General features: G+C 30.4%; 1 protein-coding gene across 1 annotated transcript in view; it reads right to left on the bottom strand.

The window, feature by feature from the left end:
- Positions 1–4,598: 4,598 nt before the first annotated feature.
- The window catches only part of LOC148299568 (synaptogenesis protein syg-2-like), a 74,953-nt gene continuing 65,348 nt past the window's right edge, over positions 4,599–14,203 (bottom strand). The window contains exons 12-16 of the mRNA XM_088275929.1: positions 12,305–12,536; positions 10,630–10,848; positions 8,217–8,465; positions 6,238–6,356; positions 4,599–4,980 (exon numbers count right to left, since the gene is read on the bottom strand). Coding sequence (XP_088132055.1) covers positions 4,765–4,980; positions 6,238–6,356; positions 8,217–8,465; positions 10,630–10,848; positions 12,305–12,536 — 1,035 coding nt within the window. The 3' untranslated portion in view covers positions 4,599–4,764. The remainder of the gene's footprint in view (positions 4,981–6,237; positions 6,357–8,216; positions 8,466–10,629; positions 10,849–12,304; positions 12,537–14,203) is intronic.

The following is a 14,203-nucleotide window of genomic DNA, read 5'->3' as shown; positions in this document are numbered from 1 at the left end:
ATATATATATATATATATATATATATATATATATATATATATATATATATATATATATATATAAACAATGTGTGTATAAACGAGTATTTATATAAATTAACAAAATTTCATTGCTTCAATTTCAAGTAAAAGCCTTGTTCCAGCTTTCCATGCTAATTGCTTTTCGGTTACAGTCTAAAATTAATTCGTTTTCAATCTGCCAGTTTAAAAAAAATCAAAGGATATTTTTCTTTGGCATCTTTTTCAGATATCCGTTTTCTATTCTATCAGTGTTGATGATGATGGACTTGAAACATCTGAATTAACTGGGAAAATGTATATTCAATAGTTTGATGTGTAAACATAAGGTACCTTACTCCTAACAAAGCAGAGGTAGAGCCTTTCAGCATTATAAACGGTGAATAGAACCTCGCTTTTCATTTTAATCCACCCCCAACATATGTACGTATTCATTCAGAACAATTATAACGTCACTTCCATGGCCAATTTATATGAGAAACTATAATTTATGCATTATAAAATTATGCCTTTTCAAGTATTTTTTGTCTTTTGTAGATATATATTTAAACAAAACATTTGATTCCTTTTGTTAAGACTATTTTAAATAAACTAAGCTAATAGAAAGCGTTTAAAGATATTACAAAAAATGCCTTTGTGTTTTTTACTAAAAATAAACTTTTTTTATCTAGGCTTTTTATTTAGTAAACTTTGCGAAAAATACACAAATAAACAATTTTATCATCTCTTGTGTCGTATATTTGTATTTTTTATTTGTATCTATTGTTTTATGATTTTAAAACTATAAATGAGTACGTAAATAAGTATTTCTGTTCTGTGAATTTCGTAAAAAAAAATCTGTAAAAAACGAATCCGAATTGTTAAAAGCTCATACACGACGAAAAATGATAATGGATGTTGAGTACTTTCAAACGGATGAGTATTTTTTTGGCTGCCACAAGAGCGTTAATCGCTTGCAATATGCACGTAAGTGAAGTGTGTTCTCATCCTCGTTGGTTTTTTTAATTATTATTTTGCCATCGACATGGGCATATATGCACGTGCACGCTTAGGTCGACGAGGTCATTGACACCATCGTTTCGCTGTTCGAGAAAAATTTTGTCCGATTTAAAATTTATGGGAATTAGTTTCATTTTCACGGAAAATTCCGAAGAAAAAATCGTGCTAAAGTTAGTAAGGATAGATCAAAAGAACTTCCATCACCTCGTGACGAAGTCTTAGATTTGATCTGGTACTTACTGGATTTTCGTTTCTCTGTGAAATCCTCGTAAGAAATGAAAATGCGACAGGGGTGAGTTCATCCCCCCGAACACGCCGGTTGCTAGCGATTGATACTTTTTGTGGAATGAAGAAATTATTTACTGGTGTATAAAGCGATATGTTCGCATTTGATCAGTTTTTAGAAAAAAAAACAAGATCAAAGGGTTTGTTGGAATTCACGAATTTTTTTGTTGACTTGCATATTTCGGAAGAAAAAAAATAAAACGATAAATAAAAAAAAATGGAGCCTTTTTGTGAGAGTATTCTCTCATTCCTTTTATTTGAAAATCTTTGGTTGTATTATACAACTAGTAATCGGTAAATAATATTCCATGATTAGCAAGTTTTTGAAACTAGTAGTATTTGGTTGTAGTTCTGGCCATAACATCTGACTGACATTCCTGTTTTTTTAAGAACAAATTTCCAAAATGATCCAAGGTCGTTTTTGCAATACCCACTCCATATCCATATTTTTAGTGTTACTTAGTGAAATACATATTATCATTGTAGAAAGGTTATAAGAAAACACGATAATTTAATAATAAGTTATTTTTATTTAATATATGTCATTTTAAATGATATGTTACACATATTTTCAAACAAACGCCTTAATAAAATAATTGTACATAATATGGTTGTAAAGTAAGAAAATAGGGTTTTAGGATTATCAAATAATTTTTTTATGAAATATTACAATTAAATACATACCCATCAATTTTTAATTTCTGCTAAAACGTCAATATCAATATTATATGATTAATATTATTTCTATCTACATACATACATGTAAACTTACATGTAATTCATAATATAACACTATCTGTTCAAGATTTTGCTTGACTTCAATTAAGAAATATCCTCTTTTTATTATTATTCTAATCTCCTTAAAATTTACCGTATATTTATAACATTTTAATACATTTAACATTCACTGGATAATGTTTATTCTTTTTTTACATAACGAGTACCTAATATAAAACATATGCCTTTGAGTCCGATTACAAAACCAATCGGGTCACAAGGTATATTTTGTTTACATCATAATATCAACATAATTAGAGTATTTTGTATCAATGGAATATCTGCGGGTAAACATTTATCTAGTACATTTAATTTACAATTAGATAGACGAAAAATTGTTTCTTTAATGACACATTAATATTTATATTCTCTTACGTACTATTTGTCTGTTAAGCTCGGATTATAAACATCAAAAACACCCAGTTACACATGTTACATACGTGGCTGATATTTTTTTACGTTCGCGTAATGAGATAATATAACAATTCTATTTCTTTTTTTAACCTTCATTTCTCTTTTCTGTAGTTATCGTCAAATCAAACAAAGAAAAAGGCATATTTAAAAAAAAAAGTTTCATACATTATTTCGAGAAATAAAAATACTTTGTGTTCTGATCCACTCACATTTTTATTAACCAACTAGTTTCGGCAACAACCTGTTGCCCTCTTCAGGGTTACATTTATTACTAGTTGGTTAATAAAAATGTGAGTGGATCAAAACACAAAGTATTTTTATTTCTCGAAATAATATATCAAGATGATCCACAAAGTTAATGCTTTCAATATTCAAAACATATTCAAAACAAAAAAGTTTCAAATTGACTTCAATGGGATAATTTATTATATGTATTTTTTTTTAATACTAAAAATATTTTAAGAGAAATGTCGGCAGCTTAAGATGACCTTGTCTTTGTATAACGATGGTTTGAAAATAGAAATAATCAGCAGTGATAAAGTTAACATAAGGTGAAGTGATTTTGTAACACATTTTTTGCCATAGCAAAACGTCTTGTCAAAAATAGTAGCCTGCTAGTTGATTCGTGAGCAATAAATCTTAAAAATCACTTTTTTCAAAACAATATTGTATTGATGATCCGAAGAATTGTGATGCTGTGCGGTATGGATCCAACACACATAATCACCAGGGCTATTACTGAATATGAAATTTTGTTACATTTTGATGATTCCGAATAAAACTAAGAGTTATTTTATTATAATTAAACACTTGAATATATCACTTTAATGAAATTTATTTTTATTTACGACTAGTTTCAAAAACGACAGATGTTTTCATCTTCTGGTACAAATTAAAACAAACAAGTTAATTTTAATTTGTACCAGAAGATGAAAACATCTGTCGTTTTCGAAACTAGTCGTAAATAAAAATAAAACTCATTAAAGTGGTATATTCAAGTGTTTAATTTTAATAAAATAATCATGTCATTCCACAAAGTTAATGCCGAATCAATAAATAATAAAACTAAGAGTTGCCCAAATCAAAGATTTTCAAAATTTTGTTGAAGAGGAAACGGCAAAACAATTTTGGGAATAGACGAAGACTCTTTTTATCGATAAGCATTTTTAGCCACCAAAATGTCGGGTGCATACAACACTGATATTTCACATCTTAAGAAAAAAACAAAAAAATACATTTATAAGGTCAGAATTGCAGCACGACGTCATGCCATTTTGATATAAATTTACCATCCAGTGCTTACTGCTTGTTACCAACGTAAAATAAAAATTCACGGATGGGGTGTTGAAACAAATGAATAGATAAAGACAGGGCCATGAAATTTTTCATGAAAAAAAAATACACGAATCTTACGAGACACACATTTGAGATGGAGTTATTTCATTGACGTTCAAGACGTTTTATTTAAGCCTTTGTTATAAAAATTGATATTGATCATCTTTGTCTTTCTCATTTTCCGATCCTTTAAAACTGGATGAAGGTACTGTATACGTATGTACGTCCTCGAAGGAACCCCGTCTTTCGTAAAAAGGTATTGATATTTGAATACATAATTTGACTATGCTTGTTGACTTTATAATAAACATATGTACATATATTGTAAATCCATATGAAATTGCGTAAATCTATTTCAATTTCAAAATATGTTTTACATCAAATGTAAGTTGAAAAGCTAGTATTTAAAATGAATATTTCAAAATCCCGAGAGAAGATAAAACAAATCATTCGTGTCTTTGTGATATCGCTCACTCCTATCAAGAACGTCATAAATCAAAAATCGTCAATTTACAGTTGTGCATGTTTTCGGAATGCCCAAAACTGTATTATATCCCATCAAATGAGGCATATCTTTAACTTAATATTTACCCGCTATAGGGCAGAATGTGTTGTATTTGCATTTTTGAAGAAAAGGTATATTTCAATTATTTTTTTTAAATAAATCAATTATTTTTCAAATGGAAAAAAAAAACTTCAGGTTCTACCAAAAGGTCTGTTGCACAGTAAAAAGTTGAATAAGTGGCTTGATATTTATTTTTAATACATTGTTTTATATTTTTAAACTTTAAAAACTTTCTCCTGAAAAATCAAGTTTTTTTGATTTATGACGTTCTTGAAAGGAGTGAGCGATATGGCAACGCCTATATTGGGGGTAAGGTATCGCGAAGGGTTTGAAACAATTTCCCGCCACGGCTGTAGATAAGCTAGAGTGGCTTAGACGCAGCTTTCTTGTTGCTGGTTGAACATGAGAGGCGTGCGTACGGTGACCACCTCCCTGATGGGTCGGATGGACACGGCCGAGTCCAGCCCTCCGGCGTAGTCCATGTGGCCGTACATGGGCGGCGTGATGGACTGCCCGTTCTGCGTCTCCGTCAGATAATCGTACTGGGGATGCTTTATGCGCAGATCTCCGCAGTGCAGCCCCTGATTCTGCATGACAAGAAAGTATTTTAGTATTTTAATTTATTTACACTTTTTTTCTTTTTTTCCCGTCACTTATTGAACAACCCTAATAGACAGGTGGTATCGTACGTGATTAACAAAAATGAAGGACATTGGTACCATAAACCAAGCCAGGATACAAAATACCGAATCTTCTTCTAGTGAAACGGAAGGTTTGTTAATAAAAGTCAACAGTCTGCCTTCTCCCTTGGAATTTGAAGTGATTTCCTACCAGTAATAAGCAAATGCTGAAAAGTTCCTGATTGGCTCACACTAGATTATCCCTCTTTTTTCCAACACGGATTAAAATTAAAATAAAATTTAGATTTACGCTATGTTCTATAATTTCTTGGTGAAACTGCATTTTAAATAATAAAAAAACAAGTATATAATTTTTTTCACATTTTTTATTCACCAGCAACCGGGTTTCTTTGTAACCGACGGTCACGACGAAAACCGGTTTCTGGTCAGATAAAATACACGCGAAAAAAGTTAAATAGTTGTTATTTTATTATATAAAACCTTTTTTGTAAAAAAAAGTTTATATAAGTAATAATGATTAAGCACAGGAAGCTAATCCCTCTTAAAAATAGGCCACAAGGCCTACACCAAGAAGAAGAAGAAGAAAAATAACAAGATTAAGCACAAAGTAAATTGTAGGGTAATATATCCAAAATTCAACAAGGTTATTGTATTGAATTCTACTTTATTTACATATACAATATATGATAATATGTGACGCGTTTCATCTTATTAAGACTTTGTCCAACACGTGTTTGATAATATCTTAATAAGACGAAACGCGTCACATATTATCACATAATACAAGAGAAAGTGACCAACTACGAAAACGTAAAATGTTCAGGAGGGCTATTTAAGTCACTATTGCCTGGTAAGAGAATAAACACCAATGCAGTTAGTCATTTTTAACTAGTCAATATACATATTATACTTCCAAGTTTAAAATCCTTTGGGATTTTTTCAGGGCAATATTGAGCTAGGAAGATATCAAATAGTCAATGATCACGTTATTGTAAAACAATGCACTTGGTCACTTTCTCCTGTATGACTACGATATATGAAAATAAAAGTAGCATTCAATCCAATAACCTTGTTTAATTTTGGATATATTACCCAACAATTTAAAATGGAATTCTACCAACTGTCTGCAGTTACAATAAACAAAGTAAATGCTTTAAATATTAATAATAACGAGAAAATAATATATTATCATTTTAAACTTACGTTGTATCCGCAGATGTTGGACGACGCGGGCGGGAGCGACTTGATGGGCAGGGGAGGGGGGAGGTGCCACTCTTCGAGGTCAGTCCCCACCACCACGCTGTCGGCCTGGTAGTCTGATTCTGGAAAACCAGGTTCACGGTGAAATGTGCCTGGTGCAACCGAACATGCCAAGCGAGTCCGAAGAATACACGAACCGTCCGTAAATTAATGAAATGAAGAAAAAATAAAACAAATTAGAAAAAATAAAACAATAAAAAATGTCAAAGAAAATCAATGGATTTTTTAAAAAGATTTTTTAAATTACATAAAAGAGAAATATTTGTGTTTTGAATAATGAAAGCATTAACTTTGTAAATCATATTGAAATATCATTTTGAGAAATAAAAAGACTGTGTGTTTTGATCCACTCACATTTTTATTAACCCTAAAGAGGGCAACAGGTTGTTGCCGAAACTATTTGGTTAATAAAAATGTGAGTGGATCAAAACACAAAGTCTTTTTATTTCTCAAAATAATATAGAAATATTTGTAATTAAAATGTAACTTTATTTTAAAATCAGTATAAATATTTTATTATAACTTAATTATAATGTCTACCGGATTCGAAGCTATCCGCTTTTTTATCAATTCTTGATAAAGAATCGGTTAGCTTCAAAACCGGAAGACATTATAATTAAGTTATAAAAAAAATGTAATCGTGATTTTAAAACAAAGTTACCTTTTAATTTTAAAATGGAAAATCACAAAGTTAATGCTTCAAATAAAAATTATAGAAATTATATAAATATTATAGAAATATTTGTCTTTTTATTATTTACAAAAATACTTCAATTTCATACTATTTCTGTGAGCCTAAGCGGCTCATTATTAGAAATAGGTATCAAATTGTGGTAGAGTGGGTTCGAACGCAGAAATTCTGAATCAAAAGTCTACGACACTAATCACGGGACCGCAATCTGACACGATACTTATCCATCTTATAAATTATAAAATCAGTAATACATAAAAGTATGTATGTTTAGTTTGTTTCTTAAAAAAAATTTAAAAAATAAAATAAAATACAAGAAAAGTCCATTTTATGTCATATTTATCATTAACATATGTATATTAAACTCTATCCTTATCATTCATCGTTCACTTTGTGTAATACCACTTTAGAGTATTATATTAACATGCCACAAAGTAAACAATCCTTTTTAAGATAAAAAAAAAATGTTTTGAATTTTATAAACTTCCGTCTGTCAGACAACCCCAAAAAAGGATTATCTTGGAAAATTAAAGATGAAGTTGTTGTGTTTGAAAAGTCTAAATAATTTGTTTTTTGTTATTATTTTTTTCAAACCCTTATCCGTACCCGATGATGCATAGGGCACTGCATTATATAAACGCAGTGTTATCTTGATCGTTGACATATCATAGAAAGTTGCTCGGCCCTTCACTTCATGTACGGGTCCAGAGTAATATTGAATAAATATTACAGTGAAATATCACTAATCTTTACTTGACTTCAACTGGCAATCGAACACATTACACTATGGAGGCGGATCCAAATAATGATCACAATAATCTATGATTCTCAGAGGGGGAGGGGTTGAAAAAAATAACAGTGATTTTACACTGTAAAATTGATTTAATATTTCTCTGAACTGGTACCTGAAGCGCAAGAGTGATCACCTTGCCTTCATGTATGTAACGATCAAGATAACACGAGGCAGTGCCCCATGCACCATTGGGTGCGGATAAGGAAAGAAGATATATAATGACATTAATTTATTAACACACACACATTCTACATAGAAAGGAAAAAAATTAACGTAAAAAAGTATAACGTAACTAAAAAAATTTCGTTTTCAAAAAATACAGTTAATACATTTTTTTAAAAGTAACTACTGAATTTTTTTTCTTTAATATTTATTAATTTCATGGATCAATGAAGTTCATAAAGTAGTTATCGGAGCCGTTTAAGAATATAAGCCTACCTTTGTTGAATCTAATAACGTCTGGATTTTTGTCTCCATATACACTTTCCGTTTCACTGCCCGGGCGAGGCAAGGACCCCTTCTCCTTGTTGGGCTGTGGAGGGGGCGAGAATTCCTCTTCCGTTTCTCGTCCTTTCTTGCTCGACTTCATGGCCAGTATGACCACCGAAGCTAGTATTCCAGTCGTAATGAATACCCCGATCAGGATTCCGATAACAAGTTTGTAGTCAAATGGCTTAGCCGTGAGCCCTAGAAAATAATTATCTCGCTGATATCTTATTTCAAAAAGAAAAAAAAGCCTTTTAATTATGTAATAAGGTAAAGTCACATTTTGAGTTGGTAAGGAAATACAGTATAACCTCGATATAATGGACTAATTGAGGGGTGGGGGTGTCCGTTAAAGCCGAAAGTCCGTTATTAAAAAAACATAAAATTTGGAAATTATTAACAGTGTATTTAGATAAAAGTAAAAAAAAACACAAACAAAATTCCAAATTCTCGTTGTGAAGTGACGTTGCTGTTTGATATCGACGCTTTTACTTTCGGTAATCCTTATTTTTAAATTATCATTAAATTGTTTACATTTGCCGACACTTGAGTTTCAACATGTACGAATATAATTTTAACTGGAGGTTTTAATTTTTTTTTATTTTACTATTGAAGATTTTTTTATCCGTTAATTCCAAAGTTTATTAAATAGGGATCCGTTATATCGAGGCTTTACTTTACGAATATCGTATTTTGTTTTTTTTAGTATAGGAGGCAAAGCATTGCTTTATAATTTATTTCACCTCTAGGATCTATACAATGAGTACAGTTTGGGTATATTAAAAATGAAATAATTTAACAGTTTTAATAATTCAAATCAAAATATTAAATATGACAGTGCGAGACTAGTAGGTACTATGCAGCGCCGCATGCTTTACATAAAAAAAATATTACAAATCCCTTTGTTAATTTTCATTGCCATAGTGTAATTAGCAAAGCATAATCGTTGCGTGATTATAAATTACTGCTGAATATATAGGGTCCGCCATCTAAAGTTTTTTTTTTTAACTAGTGCTTATTTCGTGAATGGTAACACTTAGCTCAAGTCTGATTTGACAGATAATTAGTTTTATCCTTCCGCTGAGCGAATATGGTTGTGTATACGCTTGAACAACGCTGAGAAATATTGCGACATTACTTTGAAAATCATGGTAATGTTGCAGAATGTGTGCGAAAATTGCGTACGGTTTTTGGAAGAAGAGAAGCACCGTCAGCTCCGTATGTTCGTTATCTTGTGAAAAAAGTGAAAGAAACTGGCATCCTCATCGATAAACCAAAGCGTGAAAAGCCAAAAACAGTGCGTACACCCGAGAATATCGATGTTGTGGCAGAAAGTGTGCGTGAAGCGCCATCAACATCAATTCACCGTCGTTCTCAACAATTGAACATTTCGGAGACATCATTGAGACGAATTTTGCATAAAGACCTTAGTATGACGCCATACAAAGTCCAATTGGTTCAGGAGTTGAAGCCAACTGACCATCCAATGCGTTTTCGCTTCGCTGAGTGGGCCTGCGATCGACTTACAGAAGATGCCGATTTTGCCAAAAAAATCATCTTTTCGGATGAAGCTCATTTTGATCTTGGCGGGTATGTAAACAAGCAAAATTGTCGTATTTGGGGCACAGAAAACCCGCACGCATACATTGAAAAGCCGGTACACCCAAAACGAGTCACTGTTTGGTGCGGATTTTGGTCCAGAGGCATAATTGGGCCATTTTTCTTTGAAAATGAGCAAGGAGTGGCCGTTACAGTCAATGGCGATCGTTATCGGGCCATGTTGAACGGATTTTTGTTCACAAAAATTGAAGAGGAGGATATTGGCAACATTTGGTTTCAACAGGACGGCGCTACGTGCCACACAGCCGAAGCTACACTCGATGTTTTTTATAGCATTTTCAAAAAAAAAAAGTTATTTGGCGGACCCTTTATATAATATATGAAATACTCTTTATGAAATTATTCAAAAGGGTTAACGCATTAACCATGTAGTGAAGATATTTTAAACTTTACTTCTATTTTCAGAAGTCTATTTTAAGAAGAAAAAAGCCCCACCGTAAAGTTTTAATTCTACATTTATTGAAATTGCTGATTGACGTAGGTTTTAAACGCCGAAACTGTACAAAATTAATGTACATAATTCATATTTAATTTACATTTACAATTTTGTTATTTTATATTGAAAATATCAGTACCAAGTCTTAAATTACGGCGAAACCGTAAATCAAAACTTGGTACTGTTATTGTTATTAAAATAAGTCTAGAATATAAACATACAATTTACAGGATAAAGTACAAAAGTACCTTTTAATGATTACAGGAAATTATCAGAGTTTATTGGAATAAAGATAGACAAAATACTTACTAGTATGAAAATCGATAGTTTTCAGTGAAACTATTTCAAGGTTTGCTTTTTCACTACGGCCTCTTTTATTAGCAGCAAATATTTCCAAATAGTGATCCGAACTAGTCTTTAGGCCTTTTGCTTGGAAACGTGGTTCCATGGAAGTGATATTGGCTTCCAATTTGGCAGATTGATCGTATACCTCCATGACGAATATTTGTTCCTGACCACCATCAAAACCTACGGAATGAAAAAAAAATCACGTGACCATCATAGTGTTCAATTTCTATATTTCAAAAGAAACCAACAATTAAAGTTTGTTGTTTAAAAAAAATCATTTTACAATCTTAAAAGCAAAATAAACAAACATACTTCCGAAATTCATAAATTTAAAAGATATCGCTGTGGTGACAATTTAAAAAATAATAATAAATTATGTGCTTCGTAAAATGCCATTTTATAAAGGTTTCTCATTTAAATATTCACTTAATAAAACAAATGTCGCCATCATCGCCCCTATAATTTATTTGCTTTGGTTCTTAGAAAAGTGTTTAAAAAGACCATAGAAAATCCGACAACTTTATTGTTTGATTTACTTCCAAGCCCTCGAGCGCTTGTAAGAACGCAGATAAATATTTACGTTATCAATTTGATTGTTCCATTATGCTAGTATTTCGAATAAAGTGAAGATTGGAACTCGGTGTGAACATAGGTTGATCGAACATTTCCGAAAAATAAAGCTTTTTCATTTATTTGTTAGGACTTGTAATTTAACAAATAAATTTGATAAAAAAACACTATTAAACAATTTTATTTTTAAAATAGGAAAATTATATTACAATTGATTCCAACAATTAAAAAAAAAAGATAGAGTATATTAGTATATAAATTGATACCTTAATACAAAATTATTAAAAAACACATAAAAAATATAAATATTTACCTACTTATTTATGTATATATATATATATATATATATATATATATATATATATATATATATATATATATATATATATATATATATATATATATATATATATTAATATATATTATATATATATATATATATATATATATATATATATATATATATATATATATTTAAATATATAAATATATATATATATATATATATATATATATATATATTTGTATATTTATAATAAATTTGTTGAAAAAAACACTATACTTTTAACAAAAAATGTATTTACTTTAAGCATTTTTTTAAAATCCATACAACTTATTAGTATATAAATTAAAACCATTGTATAAAAATTTAAAAAAGAAATAAAAAAAATATATATTTAAATATATTTACATGTTACAGTGTCGCATTTACATTTTTCTTACGATGTACCTCATATTAACATAAATTTAAGTGTTGATAATAGTCGAACCTAAATTTTATTTTTAAAAATTAACACACATCGCAGCAGATAATGGCATTGGTTATAAACTTACACAATAAATAAATGTTTCAGTAAATTCCAAACGCCCTCAGTCTACTTCAAATATGAGAGTTTAAATTCACGTATGAAAAATTTATTTTGACCAAAATGTGGTCTTGAAACATAATTAACGTAAAAGTATCAAATTAAGACTCGAGTGCCAATTAAAGACTGAAAGTAGGCTCGTGTGATATTTACTAACACAAATATTTTTTACACAATGTATGAAAGATTTTCAGTTGTACCTTCATCACATTCGACATATATCATCAGTTCCAATTCAGTTGTCTGGTTCAGAAGGGTACAATTGTACGGAGGGTCAGGTTTTCCCCCCGGTATTATATGGAACACACAAGGATCTTTCTGCGGTCCAGGAATATTAGTGACCCAACAAAGGATTGTGCCATAGTCCAACTCTGACATAGGGGTGTAATTTAATATAGATGTAAACTCGGAATCCCGTTCCTCGTACGAGGGCTGCAATAAAACCACACATTTAATACTAATAACGATTGTTGATCGATTGTTCAATCCGCTGATTTTCAAATGTAATCTTTGTGGACATCGTATATCTACGATCATAAACATAAAAAAACATCTCAATCGTCTATTTTCACACAGTTTTTTATTAATTGCGCTTTGTAACTCTACATTGCTAGTAGTCTCGTTTTATGTCAGATAATATACGCAGAATACGAACTCAAATATGTTTTTTTTGTTGTTGAAGGAATAACCCGCAAAGCTTCTACTTTCAGATGCTTGTCTGCAGGTAGAATAGTAAAGAAAGGGAAGGTCAATATGAAAAATACATCAAAACACTCAGACCAATTGAAAATAAATATTTCTTGGCGTGAATCAAACCCACTATAGCAGTTGCGCTGTCGAGCGTCCACGCAACTGCACCACGGCACCTTTAAAAGTTATTTTTTTTTACAAAAGCTTGTAAATAAGCCAAGATAAAAAAAATTATCATTTAAAAATTCTCGGTTCGTGGTCCAGTGGTTAATATTGCGATCTCCGAGACAGTATAACTAGGTTCAAATCCACTGTAAGACAACTTATTTTAATGGCGGGCCGCTGAGACCTAGGCAAATTATGAAATAATAGATTTATATTATCCACTGACACTTCGTGATGGAATTGCATTTTTAATTTATTATTAGATTAAAACCAATATTTTTAGCTTTTCCACTTTTTTATTTGACCAGCGACCGGGTTTCGTCGTTACCGACATCATCAGACTGGTGATGATGTCGGTAACGACGAAACCCGGTCGCTGGTCAAATAAAAAAGTGGAAAAGCTAAAAATATTGGTTTTAATCTAATAATAAATTAAATTATGAAATTTTGAATATGTTTGTATTTCATAGGCATTTAAAAATCTCTTTTTTTATAATTCCTTTGTGGAATTTATTTTTGGATAAAATTGAGGTGCTTTTTCAGAAAGAAATAAAATGGTTTCAAAAGCTTATTTGTAAGTAAGAAATGACCATACGACTGACAATAGCTTCGCGAATGATACACGAATGAGATTAATTTGCATATGCGTAGGCGCTATATTACAATAAAATTATTTCTGAAACCGTGTAGGAAAAAACAATAGTGCAATCACTTCATCATTTTTACCTCGTGCAAATTATTTTTATATTAAAAATGATACCCAAGTGTATTTTTTTAATTGAAAAATCTCCTGAATTGGAAAATTACTCCCAAAATACTATCGTTGTGAATAAAAACTTTTTATAGCAACCTTTTTTAATTTTACCATATTTAGAAAAAAACATCAAATTTAGAATGAGAAAATGTGTTCATTCATTTTATAATTTAAATTAATTTTTAATTATTATATTAATATCTCTCATTACTTATTCTAGACTTTTTAATTATTTTTATTGTTTTTTCTTTACCATGATTGCGATTTTGATTCTTGGAACAAAGATAATGGACAATTTTATTTTCTGCACATCAACAAGGCTATCACTTGTCGTTGGTAGTTTAAGTGACCACATCACTTAATCTATGCTATAATCTATAATCTATAAACGTAATCTATGCACCATGGGGGTGCGGATAAGAAACCTTATTTATAAGATATATAAGATAAGATACCTTTATTTATTTTTTTTTATGATTTATAATATAAG

This window comes from Brachycentrus maculatus, unplaced genomic scaffold (genome assembly GCF_059751285.1).
Source record: "Brachycentrus maculatus isolate JH-2025_06_01 unplaced genomic scaffold, ASM5975128v1 h1tg001076l, whole genome shotgun sequence".
NCBI lineage: Eukaryota > Metazoa > Arthropoda > Insecta > Trichoptera > Brachycentridae > Brachycentrus > Brachycentrus maculatus.
This window is presented reverse-complemented; position numbering and strand designations above follow the sequence as displayed.